Below are 23,602 nucleotides of genomic sequence, written 5' to 3' on the forward strand. Positions count from 1 at the left end.
GGGGAAGGGCGACAGTCTCGTTGACATTAAGATTTCTGCCCTAGGGGAGTTCAAGAAAACAGGTTCCAATCTTGCGTCGTTCCCCCTGACCGGTTTCCAGAACTGTGCTTGACGCTTGAGTTCTTCGTTGGCATCACAAAAAGGCACGAATGGTGCAGGTATGCAAGTCCAGCCCTCTTGACATTGACAGAGAGCAAATGCATCATATTCAGATGGATGCGTCAAAAAATTAATGCAAATGAATTCGTCGAATGATTTCGCCCTTTATTAATGCTTCCTCAATCCTGGGAGGAATTAGCGTTCATTTCAATTTCGGCATGCGGAAAAAGGCTGGGCGAAGGGAGAGGTGAAAATCGAACCAGGGAAAGAGGCCTGAAAGAAGCCATCCCAATGACGAGCGTAACGAGGAAACAGTATCTTTTTTTGCTCGTCCAGATAGTTGCTCTTTATGCTACGTTCATTCGCTCTGTTCAGTCCTAAGCTACCACTGTTGTCCTACTGCATGTACAAGACTTGTGGTATGGCTGAAAATTCGAAATGCCACATAACATGACTCTTATGTGCGTACAGTTGGTCTACAGGACCACGCCGCTCGCTTGGCTTGGTCCAACTTCGTGGCGAGAAATGCCATTAGGACATAATTGTTTCCCAATGATTATAACCCGTATTGTAAAGGAAGCTGAGCTCGGATCTCGCTTGAAAATTCCTCCGCGGAATGACTTGGGTGTATGTGATATATTTTTCGCGATCAGTTGTCCGTTTTTCTAAGCCCTAGTTTCAGCTAGAGTTTGTTGGTGGGAATCGGGTTGAGATGGAGGTAAAAATCTAATTGATGAATATTGAATGTCCTAATATTCCCAGACGAAGTGATGAACATCTAAAGAATGGTTATTCCACGCTCTTAAAGATCGTTTGAGTGTGGTTTTCAAGAAACATAATTGAAGTTTAGTACATAACTGCACTCTAATTAGATCGGTAATGATCATCGGGGCTTTGGAATTTGCCATCGATGAATTCTCAGTTGTGATCACTCCTTTTAGTTGGTCCATCGATTACTGAATGACTAGGAAACGGACAAGTTCTTTATTTGTGTACGCATTTCGGTGAGTCCAGAACTGTTCACAAAAATGTATCGGTATTTCACGCATGCTTAACGAGGATGCCAAGCTGTTGCGGAATGTGCTCAGTGGATTGATTCTAAGATCGACGATTGCTGAGCCATTATGCGCTTTCAGTGGACTTGTACAATGTACGGTACTGCATGTTTAGATAGTTCAATAACTCAATGAAAGCTTTGATGATACAAATTTCTTCAAACATCGATTTCCGATCTTACCTGCAGCATTTATCCACATCTCCGTAATAGCCCAAATCGTTGTAGTGGTCTGCTATGTCACCTGCGCCACACCATTTTGTACCGGGCAAGATGAGAATGTTCTTTAGGAGATCCAAGCTCCAAATGCTTTTGCTCTGTTGCTTGGGACCCTTGAGGGATGGGGATGATGGCGGGTTGGATATGAAGTTGCTCTCCTCGCCTCCAAATCTGTCTTCTCTTCGGTCTTGCTGAAAAGGGTCCAAGGCTCCTTGTGGCACGAAGTTTTGAGCCTCGTTATTGAGATCAGCGGAAATACGGTTGCATAACCCAATGAGTCTTTGCATGCGTGACTTGTCAATGATAATATAGGTGGTATTCACTCGTTCCAAGAAGGCTTGAACATTTTGTCTCTGGCCAACCAAATCACACTCATCACATGGACCATGGAACATCACCAGTCTCCTCCACGATGGTTCCAAATAGGTGCGTCCAGGGAAGAACTCACTCGAAAACACACGCCCATTCGAGACATTGGAAAGCGCTCCACGGGTGTTGAGGAGCAGAATGAAGGACGACATATGAATGAGACACGCTAGGGTCATGGCTTGACCGCATTCCTTGACCTCGGCACCATCAACCGAGATCTCAACACTCGAGTCACTCAAATTGGACTGACAGTCATTGCCTCGGAGAAGACGAGTAGGATGATGGAGATCATGGCCACGATTAGCTTGAGCAACGGCCCGTTGTTGGAGACTATTCCAGCTACTTAACTTGGCCCAGCTCCTATCAGTGTCGCTTCCACTGTTGCCACTACTGTTGCCGCCCCCTTCAATGCTCTTGTCGGACCTACTACACATTCGAAGCAACAAGAGCGTTGCGGACATCGCATTTCGTAATCGCAACACAAACCGGTAGGACGAGCAGATCCATCCTTTCCAACCACAACCCTCTCGCTTCGGATTGATCGGGCTTGCAGGCATGCAAGCAACCATCACCCCCATACGCTACACCATATCCACGTTTCTTGATAGATTTCAGAGCATTGCGTTCAACCGGTCTCTCTTCGGACTCTGGTAGTTCGGCGCTTGCCATATCACACGTTCGCCATCGGTTAATTAACAACAGCACGTTGGTTTTTAATTCCAAGCAAAGGAGGGCCTAAACCTACGCGCGACAGTATTGTATGTGTTGCATATGCTGCACATAGGAGGAATGAATCGTAGAGCCCTCGAGGTTTGAAATGTAAAAAGATAAAGAGGGAAAAAAATCCTTCAAATTGTTCGAGCTGGTTCTGTTTCGTTAGCTTAGTTCTTGGAGCCCGAACCAAAATCGGTTCTTTCCCTTATTATATACTCTTACTTACCACTGAATAGACTAGGTAGTTGGCTAGTTGGCTGATTTGTCTGTCTGCCTAAAGGCATCGAAGAGGTGAATTCAGTCCATGTTATCCATGACCATTGAGAGTGAATGGTTCTGTTGGTTCTCGAAAGAATTTTTAAAGTTGTCTGCCTTCATAGCGACATGCGGTACTGAATATCAAATGTACTGTACATATCAGGTTCTTATGAATAACTCGGAGGTACGGATGCTTTGAACATATAGGAGATATCAAATCAGTACCAAAGGAATATGAACGATTTCTTGAAGATACTCAAAGCGAGAGAGAGAGAGAATGACTTTGGTCTAGAAATGCCTGTTCACTTTACAACTAACCCAAGCTCATTCCTGAGGGCCGTGGAGGGCAGACGAAATTCAAAGAAAACGTCACCAATCGACTGACTAATTCAACTCATCACAATGGGAAGTGGCATGAAGATCAGTGGTGGTCAGCGTGAGTTAGTATCTCAGCAGAAGCGTCAAGGTCATTTCATTGGCTACGCAAACATTGGATTTCCATACCAATGCGTGGTAGGCATTTTTCCCTTTTCTCAAACACATTCATTGGAATAGCACGCTTCAGGATTGCCATTGATCGCCAATCGTTGAGTGCATTTTATACATAGGCCCCCAAAAAGAAGACCTTTTTCACCATATGGGCCATAGAGAACCATGATTGAATGTTGTTCGCAAGTCAAGACGAGTTCACTGATCGTGAGTCGTGACGTCGAACAGACGTTTGACGCATACAAGACCAGTTTTTGTTGGCCTCATAAATTCAACAACCATAGAGGCACTCACAGCGAAGACTGAGCTATGAGAACCCATTGCTTTACAACTATGCCACGATCATACGAACTCATCGTTCTCAGATACGCACGTCCGACACCTTCGAAGTCAGATGGGTTCGACAACCAAAAAATTGTCTATTGGACGACTGGACAGAGGTTTTGGGTACCGTTTTTTGTGCCTTCCGGAATGACTAGAATCTCTTGCAGTGAATGGAGATTAGATGAATTTGGAGCTCATTGAAACCCTCCATTCCCTTTTATTCAGACCAACGAACCCTGAACCTGATATGATACGAAATGCAACGAATGAATTTGATAAGCGGAAACAAACGGAAGATTGCTGCTCAATATGCATTGTTGAGACAAATGATACAGTAAATCGACTGCACCTGAACAATTGTAAAAAATGGTTTACACAGTGTAACATATATTTACTTCAAGCAAATCTAGAAATGTTAAGATCTAATCATGAGGTTTAAGCACTCTTCTTACAATTTTCTATCGTCGCTATTTTCTTGGTCGCCCTGAGGTTCCAAGTTGGATTCTCTTTTCACAACTACTCCCTCCCGTAAAATCCCGTCGTTGGCGCCATTTTGAGTAACGCCAATCTTGGCTTCAACGACGGCGGCTAGACCATCCAAGTTGTCACGCCCATGCTCTGTTTTTAAGGGCGAAAAGTAATCGGGCAAAGATCCGCCTCCACTGCCAACGGAGTAGAATGGTCTTGAGCCATTGGTTGGGAATACGAATGTTGCTTCAGTGTAGTCGGGATTGCTGTTGATCTTGTAGGCAGGAATTTTATGGCCGTCAAACGACCTTGGAGCATCGTTTGTGCGTCCTTTGACGTGGATGTGTTCATGATGATGAAAGAACTTCTGATCGAAATCGTTCCCATTTACATCTCGCGCTCTATACTCACCATTGAAACATTGAACAGTAAGACGCGGATCTGATCGGAATTCCCGCCCATCAAAGAAGCTCCATCCGCCTGGTCGCTCCTGCTCCACGCAGAGGGCGTCACTCTCTATAATCAGACCTCCTCTTTCTGTTCCCACAACGGGTCCCACCATCCATCCCGACCAGCCTTGTGGACTTTGAAAATAGTAGACAAATTCGTTTCGATCGCAATGCTTGAAGATAGCACGCCCACTATGCGGCGACACGTCCTGAACATTATAGACGCCAAACTTTTCGAACTGGATAGGCTTTGAGACCGGATTGCCTTGGCCAACGATGATTGTTTCGCAGCAATTGTCCGGGACCCTTGCAACTGGAGGGCTGGGTCCATGGTTGATAGGGGGATTGTAACCCGGTAGGTAAGGGGGTTTGGTAGTGAGAATGAAAGGCGGGCGGGCCACGGGGGGCGGAATTTGTGGTGGCTGATATGAGGGTGGTGGAATGCGAGGAATATCGACAATGTCACATACTTCGCAACAGCATCGCAAACTCTGATCGTCGTAGGAACGTCGACGGAACTGAGGATCAACTGGAGCAATCAACCAGCCGCTAAATGTAGTGTAAGCGAATTCTGGTCTGACAGATTCGTAAACCTTTCCTTGCATCACCTGCAATGTAAGGCAATGTAAGCATAAGAGCGAATTCATAATGGGAGGGATATTCCTTCCATTACTCGTCAAAGCTTTTGATGATATTAATTAGTATTTATGATAAGGATTAATTCAAGCCTTTTTTTGTTCACCGACAGCATAACGCCATCCATCTGTTGTTATGTTAAATTGTTGCAAGACTAACCTCAAGTTGAACAACATCGCCAGCTTGAATCTGATGGATTACAACTTGTGATACTGGGTTATGAGCACCTTGTTCACTTAAGCCACTGATCACGATCCTCTGATTGACCTTCAAGGACACTCTATAAGTGGAAACACATTGTAAATGTTGCTTTTCAGATTTGGAGTCGAGTGAAACTTTACTAACATGGCAGCCTCGGTTTCTCGAGTTAGGAACGAGAAAGAAAATTGATAAACACCAGGTTGGGTGGCCTTGAATGATCCATAAGCAGGGATGAAATTGGCGTTGATGTTCAGGTTCTGGAAGGCAGACGATTGGGAATTGATGGAACTAGCACTTGCAACTGCGATCTCACCTCTTGCATGAAGCTAATGAATCGAGACGATGGCGAGTTCTGAGCTGCACGACTGTAGGAGAACCCTATGAAATCTGGAATGTCGTTACTCCTGACCGAATTGCCATGTCGAGTTACTTCTGGAATTGGGCTTCTCTGAAAGGTCTCACTTTGTACCACAATCACCGATTGGAACACGATGAAGGCAAGGTGTTTAAGCATGATGGATTTTGACATATTCACCCTTCCAAGTTCATGACGTCAATGATGAATATTCTTGCTTTGGGGTAACCTTGTCACTTGCGACTTTGGGGCGTTTTCTCTTGGAATTGGACATGGTGTTAATGGAAGTATCCCTGAATTCAGCCCGAACACCCATACATCTACTGCCATCGAAAGAGGACGACGTATTTTTCCGTCTTTTGGTTTTGCTCGTACCATATCATGGACCTCCAAGCCTGGTAAACTTCGGAAGCATATCGAATGTGATTCCGAAAACTGGCAGATTTGAGGAATTCCCACCTTAAACAATCAAGGATCGACGCATTCATAGATTTGAAACCGAGTTTGAGGAGCTATTTTTCTGCATTCTATGAAGCTTAAAGCCTTTGAAATATTTAAACTTAGCATTTGTGATGTCAGAATTGTACTTAGAACTATTTATTCTTTTTTTATAAAGTTGACTAGCTTCACTTTTTGTTCATAAAGTGCCCAGAGGAGTTGTTACAAGTCATTTCCGGTTCATACTTTTTTTCTCCCTTAACACTTTCACCATCTTATCCTACTGCAATTGAGTAGCTTGTATTGCTAAATGTTTACGATATACGATATATGATAAATATCTAAGAACGTTCTGTTTTGACTTTGAGCGAATATGATTATCGATTCTAGTATCCCACAAGGTACTTTTCTTGGTCCTCTCCTCTCGTTTGTTCCTCTTCTTAATCCTCGTGCAAACGTCAATCACAATCCCAGTCATACCCTGAAAGTCGAAAACCTACTCGTTGGCAAATAGTTGTGACTTAATGTCAATTCTGGTGTTTCAAGAAGTTTGAACCTGCCAGCATGCGACCAATCTTACTAACTTATCAAGAGGAATGCGGGCTGATTTGAAGCTACGGAAAAGAGGGCATACTCCTCATTGCCTGAAATTAAGGGGAGACTAATCTAGGACTCCCCGATTGACTAGTCTTGCTTGTTAGGAATTTACGCAAAAAGTAGTACAATCCTACTCGTACCTCTTGATGAAATTGCAAGGTGTCGTGTCGTACATTCGTAGATCTGTTTTTACAGCTTCAAGGATATTTACAAAACACATCCCCCCTCTTTGAATCGAATTGCAGAATATTTCTAAGTAAGCAGAATTGTGGGCTACAGGAAGTGGCATTCGGACATTGTGATAGTATCATACACACCTGTTATAATAATCTTATCATCGAAGCACTCGACAAGCTACCTCAAGAAAAGTCCCTCGTCAATCTCTGACCTAATCAGTTGTGGGAAAATAATCGAGATTGGTGCCTCGTGCCCTCTTACAAAATTAACCAGTCTGTCTGCAACGCAGCAATAAACTATTACTTGATAGTTGATGAATAAGGGTCAGAAAAAAAGTTATAATTTATTCAAAATAGTTTGTTCTTAAGCCGTAAATTTTGGCCAGAATAAGTTATGAAAACTTGGAAATAAGTTACAAATACGTTTAAAACTTTGCTTATTTGATTGGTTTTTCAATGCCTTTGGAGGTTTTACAAGTCAAGGATAGGCTGAATATTCTATTTTCACGGGATTATTCCTCATTAGATTGACAAAAAGTTATTTTTATCTTGCATTTACCTTGTTGCAAATGACACTTTAGTGCCGACTCATACAAAAAGTTCACAAGTTGTGGTTCACTTTTTGAAGGTTCTGAAATAGTAAACGAAGACAAGTCAATTAAATGGTTTGTCTAACCAGTGTCATTAAATGTATTCTAAAAATCAAAAGTACAATCAAGTTTATAGAATGAAGGGTAACATTTGCCAATATTTACAAATTACTACCAACTGAAACATTGAATGTTTCCCTCCAATGAGTTAAAGTAAGTGATCTTGGGCAAATAAAAAGATGGGCCGACAAATGTTATTATTTTCTCCGTTTTATATGATTCAAGACAGAAAATTGTACAAAGTTTGAGAAACAAATTGAAAGTCAGTAATTGTTCCCTCAAAATGTTCAGCAGGGGTGCCTTTTAAAGCGTGAGCCACCTTAGATGTGAGTTTTCTCACCTTTTTACTACTGGGGACCTCTTGAAGCTTCAAATATGTACCATTGATGTTATTCTGAACTAGGTAAATCATTTTGAGGGACTATACATCATGGTAGCACCGAAAATGGACCTGAAATGTCGGGTGACTGACTTGTTCAAGCAAGGAAAATTTAAGGGTGATATTTTGCAATCTCTCAAGCCTTTTAAAGTTGGTCGAAACTTCCACTCTCAAGCAACCAAACGATACCTCGAACTCGGGGATATATGTGATAGACCTGAGAGAGGGCGAAAAAGGACCAAAAGGGCCCTTGTTGTCATCAAGAGAATCCGTGAGAAAGTGGGTAGAAATCCTGTGCGTCGTCAAACTGATCTGGCTCACGACTATGAAATGTCCCCAAAGTCCATGAGAAGGATCCTCAATCAAGACCTAAGATTCAAGAGCTATCGACTTAAGCAATGCCACTTTACCAAGCCTCTGCTAAGGCCAAAAGGTTGGACCGACGGAAAAAGTTACTTAAGAGGATGAAAAATGGCAAGCTCCCAAACCCAGTATTTAGTGACGAAAAACTTTTCACCGTCCATGCGTAGTACAATCGCCAAAATGATCGAGTAGTTGCAGGTGACATTGAGTCCCTAGCCATGAAAAGAAATCTTTCCTCAGCCGTCAGAAACCCGCCCCCGTCATGGTTTGGCGGCTGTAAGCCGGGATTCATTTTTTTGAGGGGTTTGGTTCTTTACGGGCTTTTGTAACCGCTACAGGGAAAGTAATCCCCAGTACTATGAAAATGAAAGGTTATAATTCGTCTATTTATTACCTTTCAATCTTTACATGATATATAGCCTACCAATGAATTTGAGTTGGCAGACCGAGCTAGTCCTTGAATGTAGGGTTGACCTGTAATACTATCTAAAAATTTGTCCAAGTCTGACTTGAAAGATGCAACCGGATCAACAAGGCCTACGTATTCCCTACGAATATTAGAGAGAAGCATATTAAATAATGAAGGAGCCAGAGAAAGAAGAGAAGTGGACTTCATCGATCGAACTAGCCTGGATTCTCGAGGGCTTGAAGGTGCTCTTAAAACACACATTAAGCCTCTACGATCATTAAAATTGACCCTAAATCCTGGGTCGGGACAAAGCTTATGGATGCTTTTGTTGACGTTCAGTATCAGATACCTTTTGTACCTTTTCTGAGCACTGTACAGTCCCAACTTTTTTAGTCTCTTCCAATACGAGCTATCTCTGGACTTAAACGTACAATATACCCAACCACACCTTTGAAAAGCTTTACCCACCTTCAACTGGATATGCTCATCGAACTTTCCATTATTTTGGAGGACTACACCAAAATCTTTCATAGATGAGACCTGCTCAATGTCTTTACTTCCAATATTTACCAAGGCGAATCAAGTATAAATGAGACTAGGCCTACAACTTTAGAATGAACAAATGTTTTTGAAATATGAGCTCGGGGAATAAATTTTTGAGTTTTTTCCATCAAATTTCATTTATACAATCAAATCAAAAAAGCACGTCAAGAACCTTCTTCATGCCGTTGAAGTCGACGACATCGTTCGCTTACCCCTACGGATTTTTTCAAGACCTTGATTTCGAATCATCGAGCCCCTACGCGTATGTCTTGGCGGGTAGACCTCGTGGAGAGGCCTAGAACAATGAGTTGTTGCTTCTAAACTCAGTGGGGTTGAAAACACACTAGAGAACTGATCTCCAAGCATGTTAGCCATAGCCTCTTCATTGCCAACGGCTTCCCCAACAACTACAAAGGCCCAACAGCGTGTTTCATCTTTCTCTTAGAATTTGCTTAAATTTAAGAGCAAAAAGACTTCGGATTTGACCTGACTTCCTGAACCACCTTATTTTCAGTTTGTGACTGATCATTTTCGATAGAGGCCTTAATCTTGCTCTAAATTATGTTCAACCTTTTTTTTGGTGACTAGACACAATTACTGGATTCGAACTGCTCTTAAGCCTTATGCTAATTTTCAACTCTTTTTGAACAAAGTCTTCCTATGTTTTGGAATTTTTGTCTGTGTCCCACCTTTCGGAACGCATTCAGGTATTGCTAAATTAGAGTGCACTTCCTCAAAAGCTGATTCAAAATATCTCCTGATATTTGTCGAAAATGGTGTCAAGACTAATTAATACACCAACGTTTACATCGATTCGATGTTAAATACTGGGTTGATCCCAATCACACTTCAAGATTGACTAAAGTTGGCCGAAGGAGCGAAATGCTGGATTCCTTTCCAAAGACTTTTGACCTCCATCTTCCCCAGATACAAAACCCCTAGATTTCAGCATATGGTCGATTTGAAGGACCATGTCTGCAAGAAAAATAATTAACCATTTGATCTACCCCTCTTATTTGATCCCATCAGTATCAGGTAAGTCACTCCATTAGGGGTGGAACTTTAAAAAAATCTGGAGTAAATTATTATACATTTTTTGTCGAGTCTGGGCTCTAGTCCGGCCAATTCCTCCAAACTTGAGTAAAAGACTCAAGTGCACTCTGACTGGAGTCTGGACTCGGCCCAGCACTAATTCCTCCAAACTTGAGTAAAAGACTCAAGTGCACTCTGACTGGAGTCTGGACTCGGCCCAGCACTAACACATTGCNCTCTAGTCCGGCCAATTCCTCCAAACTTGAGTAAAAGACTCAAGTGCACTCTGACTGGAGTCTGGACTCGGCCCAGCACTAACACATTGCCAAGAAATATGAAACGCTTTTTCAATGTCCCAAAAATAAATAAAAATGTTTCACTTTTCTGAAGTATGCAGAACAAGCAAAACATAGTTCATTTTATCTCTTAAAACTTACCTAAAATAAATAATTCACAACTTTGATGTCATAATCGTCAATCACGAGTTCAATCAACTTTGAGCTTTAAGTTTGAGAATTTTCTATTAATATTTGGTGAAAAAATCTTTCGTGCGTAGAAAACAACTATTGCAAAAAGTGATAAATTTGAAAACCAAATTGTCAGATGTAACTTGTTGTACGAAAATAAAAGAACCTTACTTATTTTCATGCTATCCAAGACGGATATGTTTCGTTTCTGGCAATTACTTAAAGTAGTTAGGTCAGCTTTCGATTTATTTTACTTCAAAATGCAACTTTCAAAGTGTAATAACTAGGGGTCGGAAAGATGATTTTTTTTTTTAGGTAATTTAAGTTTTCAACTATTTTAGTCATTTTTGGGCAAAAAGCTATTTCATGAATGTAACTATAAATAACCCAAAACCGAGGATTTTCGGGGAAATTGATGGGTTTTGGCCATGTTTAGGGGAAATTTAGGAGAAATACAGGGTGGGTATAAAAACATTTGGTGCTTTGTTTGTCCCCGCTCAAAGGTTTGTTTGACGTTAAACCTCAAGCTTTCATTAAGAGGAAATGTTGAGCACATAAGGTAGTGTCATAATGTATATGATTTAATTTTAATCTAAAGTTAGGTGTTAATCCTCCCATCGTTTGCCACTAAAAAAAATGTTCTAAAATGCAAGTGAAAGCAGTCTTGATGTCAGAACCAAAACTAAGGGCCTGCTGAAGACCGGCAAGAGGCCCAAGGAAGTGGTTGAGCCTTTTGGGGTCCATCAGCAAACTGTTGGTTGGTAATGGTGCGTCTACACGAGAAACATTCTGTCACAAAGTTTGCCTAACAATTTCGGAAATGTTTGGTATTTGACAAACAGTTCATCTCTGAGCCGTCTACACATGAAACTACCCGATCAAAACGGTTTGACAAATATTTTGATTTAGATTTCTAATCAGATGAACTTGAAAGTGATCGTATCATTTCCGAATGGGTCTTTCATTCAATATTTATGTTATGCACGCTAAACAAGATGATTAGTATAATGAACATAGGGAAAACTGAGGAATAAAATTTGAAAAAAAACACCAATGGGCGCTATCATGATGAGAATGTTTCGCTTTCCAAAAAGGTCCTGTATTTTGCCACTTTCAATCTGTGCGGTCATATATTGGCTGAAACCGATTACTACTTGAAGGAATGTTTTGCCCCGTTTCATGAACTATACCATAATCCACCTGGTGAATCACTTCTAATAAAAAATTGCTTTTCGAAAGGTTTTCGGAATTCATTTTGACTATACATCATTAACCAATTGTTCGGAACCGAAAACCCGACCAATTTTCCAACTCATTAAAATCGTGCATAAATGGACAACGGTTCTCCAATAGTATCATAAACTATTTAATAGGCGGGTACGGGTCGAAATATGACAACGATATATAGTCCAAAAAAGCTCATGTCAGAAACGTAAACACAAATATAGTAAGAGTATTAAACATGATAAAGACCATTTGGATATTCATATACAGTTAACATTACAGATGGCATTGACTACAAAGAGTTCAGTTTTATAGAACCAATAAGGACCCGCCCACAAGAGCAGACGGCACCATGGGCACCTTTTAATGGTGCGTCTACACGAGAAACATTCTGTCACAAAGTTTGCCTAATTATTTCGGAAATGTTCGGTATTTGACAAACAGTTCATCTCTGAGCCGTCTACACGTGAAACTGCCCGATCAAAACGGTTTGACAAATATTTTGATATAGATTTCTAATCAGATGACCTTGCAAGTGATCGTATCATTTCCCAATGGGTCTTTCATTCAATATTTATGTAATGCACTGTAAACAATATGATTAGTATAATGAACATAGGGAAAACTGAGGAATGAAATTTGAAAAAAAAAATACCGATGGGCACTGTCATGATGAAAATGTTTCGCTTTCCAAAAAGGTCCTTATTTTGCCAATTTCAATCTGTGCGGTCATATGTTGGCTGAAACCGATTACTACTTGAAGGCATGTTTTGCCCCGTTCTATGAACTTTACCATAAGCCACCTGATGATTCACTTTTAATAAAAATTTTGCTTTTCGAAAGGTTTTCGAACTTCATTTTGACTATAAATCATAACCCAATTGTTTGGAAACGAAAACCCGACCAATTTTCCAACTCATTATAATCGTGAATAAATGGACAACAGTTCTCCACGAGTATCATAAACTATTTAAAAGCCGAGAACGGGTCGAAATATGACAACGATATATAGTTCAAAGGTCATGTCAGAAACGTTAACACAAATACAGTAAGAGCATTAACATGATAAAGACAATTTGGATATTTATATGCAGTTAACAGTACAGATGGCATTTACTAAAAGTGTTCAGTTTTATAGAACAAATAAGGACCCGCCCACAGAGCAGACGGCATTTCACTGGGAAGGTGATGGTCATGGGTAACTTTAAAGATATGAGTCAGTGAATGGGTAGGACTCGGTCCGTTGAGATCCGACTGATCTGGCTTTCATGGCTAAAACTGGCGGGCGGGAAATGGACGAAAGAGCAGTCAAAAGTGGCTGACTGGTCCTGATGCTTGGTCTCAAGGGTGTACATAGAGGACCGATCATGTGTCCGGCCAAGAACCTCCAGGTATGGGCCGATGATTCCGTTGTCTCTGATGATCTGATCCAACTTGTATCGGATTAATCTTCTTGGGACGAGGTCAAGGAATCCATCCATTCCATCCATCCATCCATCGAGCTTTGGGTTGGCTCGCTCAAGTCTTGCTCACAGAAGACGGATGTAAAAGATGGGGCCGGGACCATGGCCGGGGCCGTGTCCATGACCGAGCTGAGCCCGAGGACAGGCCCAGGGTGGGTGGGTTAACTGGGGTCGACACTTTCATTGTCTGGACGTGAGGAGATGAATCCGGATTCCGGAGATAGGTGATATGTTGGTTGATCGATCGATCGATAGATCATCATTCAATCCTCGATAAGAGATGGAAGTGTGACTACTACATTAAGAGGGGATGGGATGACATCTGATGACTTTGAACATTGATTGACAATTCCAGGCCCCTTCATTCTCTAAGTTGGGGTTATTCTGTGTCAAAATGATCCACAATCAATACATTTTTCTTTGTTATAAACCATCATGAATCGAAAGAGTTAAGTTCTTTACTGGCTGAAAATGGACACCTTGGTTGGAAGGGCTAGGGAGGATGCTGTCGTCCATGAAATATTTGCTCCTTGGCAAACAATCTTTAAACATGTTCAAATCGAGAAATGTTTGTGAAATGCTTGTGAAATGCCAAACAATGTTTGTCAAATGGCTAATTATTTGCCGAATTATTTGTCGTGTAGACGCACCATAAGAGGAGAACTTCATCCAAGAACAGCGAATCCCTTTACAACAGAACCAACTGAGGGCAAAGATCTGGGATTGTGCTGATCCCAAAGAGCAAGAAGATAGTGTAAAATATTATTCCAACACTTTTTTACCTTCAATACTGCACTAATACTGGAATATACAAACGAATAAAAAAAACCATTTTCACCGTTTTTAAACCTATTTTTACGTTTTCAGAACTTATTTTGGCTGATTTTCGTAACTTAAAAACAACCATTTTGACCAAACCTACAAACTATTTTTCCGACCCCTAATAATAAGTAGGGCCCTGTATTTAGATAAGGGGACTAGTAATAACTAAACATCTGCCAAATAGTGATTGATGAAAATGCATGTCAGGGGATAACAAAGCGTACTAATAATATTGTTTGACTAGGTTTTGGACAGCTATACTTCATAATGTATTTGAAGTGGTTTCATATGCTAAAATAAGCTAAAACATAAGCTACTTTCAAAGATGTTTATTTAGCAAAAAAAATGTTCGGTATGTTTCTTTTGCAAAGAAAATAGCAACTAGAAGTCCCGGCATTTGAGCTATAACCACCGTGGGCAGAAGGAGGGCTAAAAAAACCGTTACCGTTACTTTACTAGAAAAGTAACGCTTTACAAGTAACGGCGTTACTCAAGTCCTGTATGTAACTAAAATCTATTCTGGTTCTCTATAACGTGAGCTCTCAATAACCTTGCCAGTCACCCTGATCCAACTTAAACAACTTCACTTCTAATTCTCGAAGTTCACATGGACGAGCACCTTTGACAACTAACATGTGCCAACCAAGTTATTATGATCCAAGTCATTCAATGAGAAGTCCTACATTGGCAATATCTGTCTAGCTAACGTCTGGGTGTCGCTACATGGGACCTTAAGTGCTCTCCGAGATAGGCCGGTAGGATGAATTCCTCCCGGAAGTGGACGAGAGGCATGAAAACCAAGGGATCCTCCTGGTCTTCATCCCCACCCTCTCCTGGCAACTCCGACTCCAGATACGACCTAGATCGGACCGAGTCTGGAGACGTCCTGCAATTGGCTCTCGATCCTGAGGACGAGAAATTCTTTCTCGAGGACGATTCTTCAGATGTGCCCCCATCTAAAACTTCGTCAGCTACGTCCTTGAGCCAGCGANCCCCCCGTTAAAAACCCAGAGACACGTAAACAAGGGATGCCGCCCAAGACGTCAAATATTGCATTCAAGGCCCGAGATCGTCTCAAGGGTCGATCCAATCCATCTATCCCTCCCTCAACTGCGGCCAGATTTGTCAATCCTGAGGGTCGATCGGGCCAAACTGGAGTCAATGGGTCCAGACAGGCGAGTGAGCTACATAAAAGGCTGAATCTTCGCTCAAGGCCGGTTGAAAGATCGCCACACCCCAAGGCTTCTTTTGGTGTTGACCATCCTTTTCGAGGCGATACCACATCAACTCTTTCGAACGCCATCCGAACCAAAACGCTTGAAAAGGTACCTGAACTCAAACCCGTGTCCAAAACTGTCCCTTCCAAATCTCTCCAATCTCGGCTGGGTTTTGCTCCCACTTTACCGCCTATGAGAGCTCAAAGAGGTCCCTTGGGCGATCCAAGTAGGACACCTGAAAGACCCCGTTCGCCTTCGCCTATATTTGGTGATGAAGTTTTGGCTGTGGACTCCCAGAATGGTGCGACATTCAATCGTTCCTTGTCGTTTAGTCCGAATACCAGCCGATCGGGAGGACACGATTTGAATGTGACAATGTCTTCAGAGCAAAGTTCTCAAGAACAGGATGGCAATCAAAGATCAGTGGCAGAATCGGAAGCTAGAGAAGCCATCATTTCTGGGGTCTCGACTGCGTACGTGGACGAACTCATCAGTAATAACCCCGACCAGGAGGATAGTGATCATGAAGAACCCATGGAATGGAACGAGATCGATCCGGGTTTGCTGCAAGAACTCCAGGCTTGTCGGCAAAACGTGCTCGCCAATCCCAACGCTAATTCAGCCCTACAATTAATGTTCAGAAAACAAAAGCCCGAATCTGCGAGGTAAGATCCCTTGGTTGAGGCCCAAAGTTTGAACGAATTCAGACCTTCCAGATGTTGATAGGCCCATTGATATTTGCGTGGAAGGTACCGTTTCAATCCTTTTCTTCTAGTTCGAGAACGGCGGTGATGATCGTGATAGACACCAATGTGTACGTCTCCAATTTGAATCGAATCAAAGAGATCTTGGAGGATAAGATCTTCACTATGGATATCCGGATCTTTCTTCCGTGGACTGTGCTCCGAGAACTCGACGCCTTGAAATCTCGAAAAAAGACGCCAGAGCTAGCCCAGACTGCCCAAACCGCCATTGCCTTCATCAACCGACATCTCAAGATCAATCCTAGTCGAGTATGACAGTTTGATACTCCTTGGAAGGACTTTTTAATTTATACATATTCTCTCTAGATCGTGGGTCAAACGGCCGAGGAGGAAGTCACCGCCATGACCTCTTTTACTGATAATCAAGATGATCGAATTCTTCAATCCTGTCTCAAGTTGAAAAGAGATGAACACCCTGTGATGCTGCTCACCAACGACAAGAATCTGGCTAATAAGGCTCTTGTATACAAGATAGAAACCTGCAGTGCGTCCCCGAATTACAAGAGCCTTCGGAGTGTGGTCTGGAAACTGAGTTGCCAGAAACAGTCTAGTATCAACGCCTCGGACATTGACCATGTTCATGATATATTCAAGAGTGTTTGGAGCCACATTCACATCTCCACGTAGGAAAGTGATGAATTATTTAGTTTTTGGTTTTCCTCAACACCCTTCATTTCCAGGTGGAACTATTGCCGAGCTTCCGGGGTAAATTTTGATTGTAGTCCACCTAGTCCTGATTGTCAGTTCACGTTCTCTTCGTCAACAGAGTTCGTGGTTCACTTGAAAGAGCTCTCAATCTTTGTGTTACGCATGAGTGGAGTTCACACTTGGTAAAGTGGATATGAATATGCTTATTGATCCAAAAGATTGCCATGTTTCTGGCAACGATATAATTCATAGATAACAAAATTGACTCCTTAGGCTGTTATCCTTTACTCGAGATGGTGTTCAAGACGACAATGAGGCCTTAAATCGAAACGTGCGAAAATACACCGAGTACCTGAATACCTTCCATCGCCAACTCGTGCCCAAAACGCCAATGTTCAAGGATATTCCTAGTACTTCAATAACTGCGCCAGCTTTGATGGCCTTCATGAAGCACCCAACTATGAAGGTCAACTTCAATAACGCCAGTATTCAACTCTTGGCTCTCTCTAATGCACTTCAAGAATGCAAAGAGATTGTAATCTAGATTCTAATATTTGTTTGAAAAAGGTATTTGTTGATCGAAATCGAAAAGTTTGTATGTTGATATATCTTAAAAAAAATCACAAAGTTTTATTTGCATCAAGCAAGGACATCTGACAAATGATTTCCATCGTAAGAGAGGTGGGAAATTTGGGTCTTCTCTTCTCTATTCTTCTTTAATAGTATTGTTTTGTCGTTGAATGGGTATTTCATGGTTCTCGTCTTTGGGCGGCTCATTGGCTTTCAAGGGTGCCTCAATGCTCAAGATCCCATCCGCTTTGAGAACCGATTTCAGGTGGTCAATGTCTACATTCTCCGGGATTGTATAGCATCGTGTGATCTCTTGATAATGCCGAGATCCATCCTCGTCTTTCTGCTCCAATTTGGCTTCGATTTGCAGGCTTCGCTCTTGTAGATTGATCTTGACGTCTTCGGGTTTGAATCCATGGAGGTCCAATTGCAATCTGTATTTGCCATCATCCTGAGATAGGTGTTGAACTGGCGGAACAAGAGTAAAGGAAGGTAGAGATCCGGATCGTTGCCCGCCCCAAAATCGATCCATTTCACGTTCCATGCGCGTGATGTTGCGTTCCATGTCTCTGACCAAAGAACCGGTCACGGAAAGTGGATCCCATCTGGAACAGAATATGATCACGTTATTTGCCACCAATCAGTTGAAATTAAATGAAGCCATTGAACTAAAACTTGGAGCTTGAAGTGACATAACCTTCTTTTTTAACAGGTACTACAAGCATCATAACTATCGAACGATTGAGAAGCTGAATGGTCCATACATGAACTACATTGTCTAGAGATCCTCAAATTCTATTGTGATCAGTTTTGAGTTTGTTTTCGCGAACAGTTGTAGAACTACTGTACTACTTACTTTGTTGGAGGACCAAAGAATGTACGACGACATGATCTTGCACCAAAAGGTATAAGACGATGGCAATTTCGGATTCGCAGCATGATAACACTGGATTATGCTAGGAAATTGATATGCTTTAGCCCAGGTTCTTCTTCTCTGTCTGATGTAACGTTTGGTGAGATGTCCAAATTTAAAGACCGACTTAGTGTTCTGTTATGAAAAGAGTGCTGTCATGTGAAGCGCCATCTAGCGCATTCGCCTAGTAACGGGTCAAAGTTTCCAAAAGGAAGACCAACAGAACATAGATTTGGGTGACATAAAAACAGGCGCAACAAAAACGGAAAAAGGCAAACCAAAGTTTTGGATCCCCACACTGCTAAAGAAACTGGCATACATGTGGACAAAAAGATACAAAACAAAAGAGAGCATACAAAAACAGAATTTGGCACACTGAACTCTATGAGGGCACCTTAAACAGATTTTTTGCCCACAAAAAGAGCAAAGAAGCTCAGAAACAAAAAGAAATTACAAACCAAAAATTTAGCAGAATGATGATGGCAAGGTGACCAACTGACCATGTGCAAGGCAGATGATTGAGATTATAGAAAGAGCTCAGTTAATTGATGCCTAGGCAAGGATATATTTAACAGGAGGATTAGACATAGCAATTGGCAAAGCAAGGTCACTTTGTGATAACAATATTTCAGTTCCCAAAAAGTCACAGGATACTACCAAACATTTTACAAAAGCAATTTAAATATTAAAAAAAGAATCGTGTTTTTATGACAAATGTTGAGTTACTTTACTTTAAATGATAATATTGAAAGTTTCTGGTATATGTAGTAAAATTATAAAATGTGTGCAGTTTGGCCTCAAATGACAGTTTCAGATCTAAAACAAACACCTTTTTGAAAATGTTTGTGCCTTAAGGGTTAATTTTATGGCTTAAATTTCTCTTCAGGCATCATTAACTGCAATCAAGGGAACACTGGATTCAAACTGTATTTTTCAACCAAAAATGTTAAAAATGGCTCAAAAAGTGGTAATTAAAACATTCAAGAATTGAGAAAGTGCAGAATAAAGGTTTCGAAAAATTTTGTCAGAGATTCCATGTTACTAGAATTAATTGCTCCAGATCAGGCACTAACAAGTCAAATAAGTCTCTGAATGGTTAGTCCAAGGTTGCTAGACCCACATACAGCCCTTTGAGTAGACCTAAAGACACAAATAAAAGAACAGCATTGCCAACAAATGTGAGCTTGTCTATGATTAGACTGTTTTCTTGGTGCCACGCATTTCACTGGTTTGCTTCAAGGTTCCAACATTTTCAAGCCATTCCCTGGTACATGAAATTGAAACACTCTATATGACATTGACTATCAATCCTGTAGGTAGACCCAGCCAAGAGTGAAATTACATGTTTTGACCTGTCCAGACACAATAGGGTTCTGGCAGTCTTCAGAGCTACTTAGCAGAAGACTGAAAATGTCTGGTTTGAAGTACACTACCAGGGGTTGAGAATAAGATAAGACAAATCTATTGCTTTCACTTAAAAGCATCATAATTGTTTTAGAAGATAATTTTGAGAGCTAAGATTCTAACACATTTTTTCAGACTTTGTTAAATTTACGTTATTTTTTTTTTTTAGCATTTTTTATTTAAAGCTTAGTTTTCGAAGTAGGATCCTTCTAAAGTAATGACTTTAACCAATCTGGTCTGAAAATGGTGAAAAGAAGAGCGGATTTTGGTTGGAGGGATTTTTTCCATGGTGCTTCATATTAGCTGCCTAGAACTTTAGTTGAAGTGGGCCTGTCTTTGCAAGCTTCTTTCTCAACAAAGGACCACACAGCATAGACCAGAGTTTCAAGATCTGGAGAACTTGGGGGGCCATAGTTTAGGCCTCCAAAACAAGATTCACTCATTAACCAAATAGGAGATTGTCTTTTTGACTGAATGAGCATAAGCAAAGTTTTGATGAAAGACAACAGGCTAATTTTATGCTACTTTTCTCATCCAGGGTATCACAATAGACTTCAAAATCTCAATGTAGGCATCTGCATTCAGTCTGAATCCCTCTGGAACCAGATTGGAGGACCAATCCAATGTGACCCATGGGTTGGTTTGGAACTGCCTTGATGCATCTTTTTATTCCAGCTACCACTCTTGCAGTTCTAAATGCTGGTGTTCTTCCTTTCCTAGGAGGGGGATGAGGGTCAGCTTGCCAATCAAGATAGTTTTTAACATAGCAAATAGTCTGGCGGGTCATTGTAAGGTTCAAACTTGCTTCTGTAGAAGTGTTTCCCGCACACAGCAAAGCTGCAATGAATTTTCTTTTTGCTTTCATGAATTTTAGCTTTGATATTTTTTTGTATTTTTGTTTACATAAATGAAAAGAGTGGAAAATGACAAAAAATTGATAAGAAAACTCCCACAACCTTGAAAGGTTTCAAGAATTATAGAAAAAAATGTGTGTCAAATCAAATATTTGTAGGGCTTATGTAGGCATTGATCCAGTAGCAGGATTTAAGTCAGACTTGGACAAGTTTTTGACTAGAATTCCGGATCAACTTATATTCAAGGATTAGCCAGATCAGCCAACTCCAATTCGTTGGTCAATCAAATATTATATATAAATAAAAGTCAAGTAAAATGAATCATCTTCTTGTCTTGAACTGCTGGGATTCCAATCCCGGTAGCAGTAAGGCAGTCCGCAAAAAAATGTTATCCTTGACACTTGGTACAAATGTTGCATTTCTTACAGAAATTGGCAAAACTGTGTATTATTAGCTTCTTTTTTATAGATGCTTGACAGAAAGGGTTTTGAGGAACTTAATAAGGTAGATGTGATTGTTGGCTTTGCTGGCAGGAGGAGCCTAAATCCTGTCACCGATGCCCTACAAATGTTTGGCTTCCTTCCTCTTTGAATGCCCTACCTTACTTGCTCCATTGGGTTTGACCAAGGACACCTGTAACATCAGGATTGGACATGGCCATTGGTAAAAAGCTAGGCCACTTTGTGATAACAATATTTCAGCTCCTCAAAAGTTTCAAGATATGCTACCATGTGGTATGACCAAGCAATCTGAAGGAAAAAGAGTATTGTTTTTGTGATGACAATATTTCAGCTCCTCAAAAGTTTCAAGATATGCTACCATTTGGTATGACCAAGCAATCTGAAGGAAAAAGAGTATTGTTTTTGTGATACAATATTGAGTCATTTTACGTTAAGCAGAAAATTCAAAAGTTTCTAATTAATATAGTGAAAAGTCTAGAGTTTTAGGAATAGGTAACTATCAATATAACAAAAGGTGTGCAGTTTGGCCTCAAATGAAAGTACCTTTCTACCTGTCTTCATTTATGCATGCATCAAAGAGCTGTGACAAAAAGTAAAATCAGCCCAGCTCCACTGATGTCCACTCCTCTAGTTAAAGGTCTCTCTGGTTTGACCCACAACTCTCTGTAACTCAGAGCTTGACTCTTGGATTGTGTCACAATAGGGGTTGTCAAAAGAACACATTCATAAACAACAGACGTTATTCCAGGGAGTAAAATCAATGACAACATGCCAATCCAAACCTCACTGTGCATGCATTGAGTTTTGACATGACCATTTTGCATGCTTGTCTAAGTAATTAGCATTATGATATTGAGCCAATTTGATTGAGCATTCACCAAATTACACCAGACATGTTCATTTTGTTGGGTTTTGTAACACAGCTTGCTCAAAGCCTCTTGATATTTAAAAATTCAATGGGTGGATGGTGCAAGTTGACTATGATGTTTGTCTTTGTTCTCCATCCAAAAAATGCCCAAAATCAGGGAGCCAGACCACATTTTTCCTCGAATTTTCTCCTCTTGGCATGCCCTATAGCAACATCAGAGAAGTGCCATAGCAGCCAGGTGATTTATTTTGTGATATATTGTGTCAAAAAAAATGTCAAGCATGGGAGGTGTTCAAAAGTAACAACACCAAACAAACCAGTACATTTTATTGAAGATTTTTTTATATTCTTTTTTAAGCTGCAAGCCGTTTCTCTCAGAATACATTAGATGTCGCTTTTCATACCAGCACTCTCTCTACTTCAGAACATTAGACGGTGCTCCTTCCTAAGTTTCTCGAAAGAGCGAGAACAGGCGTGAACGTTTCTGGAGCTTTCAATCAAATTGCATCAGTTGCGTTGGAACAAAAGTGGATAGAATTCGTTGAACGTAGGATCTTGGGCGGCAATTCTCATGAACCTTGAGCACATCATACACATCTTTCTGAATGCATTTGTCAATAAGTTCAGGATTCGAATTAACATAGTCAAGTTAGGTGGATTTTTATCTCTTTTCTTGCGATAAATTTAGAGCACCAGTTTTCCTCAATGGATATTCTGGTTACCCATCATGGATAAGTTCTGTCACTTTTGACCGAAAGACCGCTTCCTTCTTTTGAATGCCTCCTTCGTCTTAGACTTGTGCAACCCACTGGATCACTTTGGATTTGGTCACTGTTTTTCTTTCATGAAAACAGGCTCTCACATTGATAATTTTGAGTCTCAAGAAAACAAAGGCAATCGAACCAGTACTACCTGAATTCAAATTTGCATGCCAGAAGAGTAGATCTGGCATATTTCAGACCCTCTGGCGTGGTAAAAAGTATGACATGCTTTTGACTATTCTGCCAGAAACCCTGTTATTTTCTCACAAATTGATTTCAAATTGTTTTCATGCAACAAACTAGGTTACCAATGATAGGCAAATTTGCATTTCCTAAACAATTTCCCATTTCAGTAAAAAAATGTTGTTATCGGCTAACAATTTAGAATTTGAAGAGAAATCTACTTTATTTGTCAACAAATACAAACAATTTTCTGTCAGGCATTGTATATCAGCAGAGAGAATGAGAGTGTTTCTTTCATAACAAGAATATTCATGGCATATGTTTGTGGACTTCTTTACTATTACAAGGAATGGAAGCCTCAACAATTCAAAAGCAAAGTGTCTGATTATGTTTGACTTCATGTTTATATGATATAAGGCTAACAAAAATGTAAGATAGATTTCATGTTTTGGCCCAAACATTGTCTAAGTTTGACTTTAAATCAAGTAAAGGATCAATGTAAAAATATTTGAGGGAAGAAAATCAGACCATGAAAGAACCCAAGAAAGAGGAGATGAGAAAGAAGGACATTTCTTTTATTGATGTTGATTGTTGATAGCTTTAAATGTGCTTTCAAAATGTGCATCAAGCCTTTGTGATTATTTGAATCCACCCAAGTCTTGGGTTGGAACAAATTTTATGAGTGTTTTTTAAAAGACCCAGTATGAAATACCTTTTGTAGCTTTTTTGAATAATGAACAATTCCAACCTTTCTAGTGTTT

The 23,602-nt window shown here is 40.7% G+C and overlaps 4 protein-coding genes across 4 annotated transcripts in view; 1 reads left to right on the forward strand and 3 right to left on the reverse strand.

The window, feature by feature from the left end:
• Window positions 1-2,568, reverse strand: part of LOC131888060 (uncharacterized) — a 16,839-nt gene extending 14,271 nt beyond the window's left edge. The window contains exon 1 of the mRNA XM_059236841.1: window positions 1,337-2,568. Coding sequence (XP_059092824.1) covers window positions 1,337-2,319 — 983 coding nt within the window. The 5' untranslated portion in view covers window positions 2,320-2,568. The remainder of the gene's footprint in view (window positions 1-1,336) is intronic.
• Window positions 2,569-3,891: 1,323 nt separating this feature from the next.
• On the reverse strand, window positions 3,892-5,813 carry LOC131888061 (uncharacterized). Its single transcript, XM_059236842.1, has 5 exons — window positions 5,594-5,813; window positions 5,425-5,537; window positions 5,239-5,359; window positions 4,406-5,051; window positions 3,892-4,324 (listed from the first exon to the last, which is right to left on the reverse strand). Exons 1-5 carry the CDS (start codon window positions 5,807-5,809, stop codon window positions 3,975-3,977), a joined length of 1,446 nt encoding a protein of 481 aa, XP_059092825.1. The 5' UTR covers window positions 5,810-5,813; the 3' UTR covers window positions 3,892-3,974.
• Window positions 5,814-15,192: 9,379 nt separating this feature from the next.
• LOC131888697 (transcriptional protein SWT1-like) lies at window positions 15,193-17,470 on the forward strand. The gene is made up of 5 exons (XM_059237613.1): window positions 15,193-16,080; window positions 16,191-16,428; window positions 16,486-16,802; window positions 16,860-17,009; window positions 17,101-17,470. Exons 1-5 carry the CDS (start codon window positions 15,227-15,229, stop codon window positions 17,369-17,371), a joined length of 1,830 nt encoding a protein of 609 aa, XP_059093596.1. The 5' UTR covers window positions 15,193-15,226; the 3' UTR covers window positions 17,372-17,470.
• On the reverse strand, window positions 17,434-18,419 carry LOC131888698 (heat shock protein Hsp-16.48/Hsp-16.49-like). The gene is made up of 2 exons (XM_059237614.1): window positions 18,254-18,419; window positions 17,434-18,002 (listed from the first exon to the last, which is right to left on the reverse strand). Exons 1-2 carry the CDS (start codon window positions 18,334-18,336, stop codon window positions 17,534-17,536), a joined length of 552 nt encoding a protein of 183 aa, XP_059093597.1. The 5' UTR covers window positions 18,337-18,419; the 3' UTR covers window positions 17,434-17,533.
• Between the last annotated feature and the right edge of the window lie 5,183 nt (window positions 18,420-23,602).

The sequence above is a fragment of the Tigriopus californicus genome, chromosome 10 (assembly GCF_007210705.1).
Source record: "Tigriopus californicus strain San Diego chromosome 10, Tcal_SD_v2.1, whole genome shotgun sequence".
In the NCBI taxonomy this organism is placed as follows: Eukaryota; Metazoa; Arthropoda; class Copepoda; order Harpacticoida; family Harpacticidae; genus Tigriopus; species Tigriopus californicus.

Bases quoted from the DNA above. Each gene is read 5' to 3' on its own strand.
- LOC131888698 (XM_059237614.1), bottom strand. From the start codon at position 18,336: ATGCTGCGAATCCGAAATTGCCATCGTCTTATACCTTTTGGTGCAAGA. The intron at 18,003-18,253 runs GTAAGTAGTACA...ATTCTGTTCCAG, and splicing joins TTCTTTGGTCCTCCAACAAA to ATGGGATCCACTTTCCGTGA.
- LOC131888061 (XM_059236842.1), bottom strand. From the start codon at position 5,809: ATGTCAAAATCCATCATGCTTAAACACCTTGCCTTCATCGTGTTCCAA. The intron at 5,538-5,593 runs GTGAGATCGCAG...TCTGCCTTCCAG, and splicing joins TCATTAGCTTCATGCAAGAG to AACCTGAACATCAACGCCAA. The intron at 5,360-5,424 runs GTTAGTAAAGTT...TTCCACTTATAG, and splicing joins CGAGAAACCGAGGCTGCCAT to AGTGTCCTTGAAGGTCAATC.
- LOC131888697 (XM_059237613.1), top strand. From the start codon at position 15,227: ATGCCGCCCAAGACGTCAAATATTGCATTCAAGGCCCGAGATCGTCTC. The intron at 16,081-16,190 runs GTAAGATCCCTT...CTTTTCTTCTAG, and splicing joins CAAAAGCCCGAATCTGCGAG to TTCGAGAACGGCGGTGATGA. The intron at 17,010-17,100 runs GTAAAGTGGATA...TTGACTCCTTAG, and splicing joins ATGAGTGGAGTTCACACTTG to GCTGTTATCCTTTACTCGAG.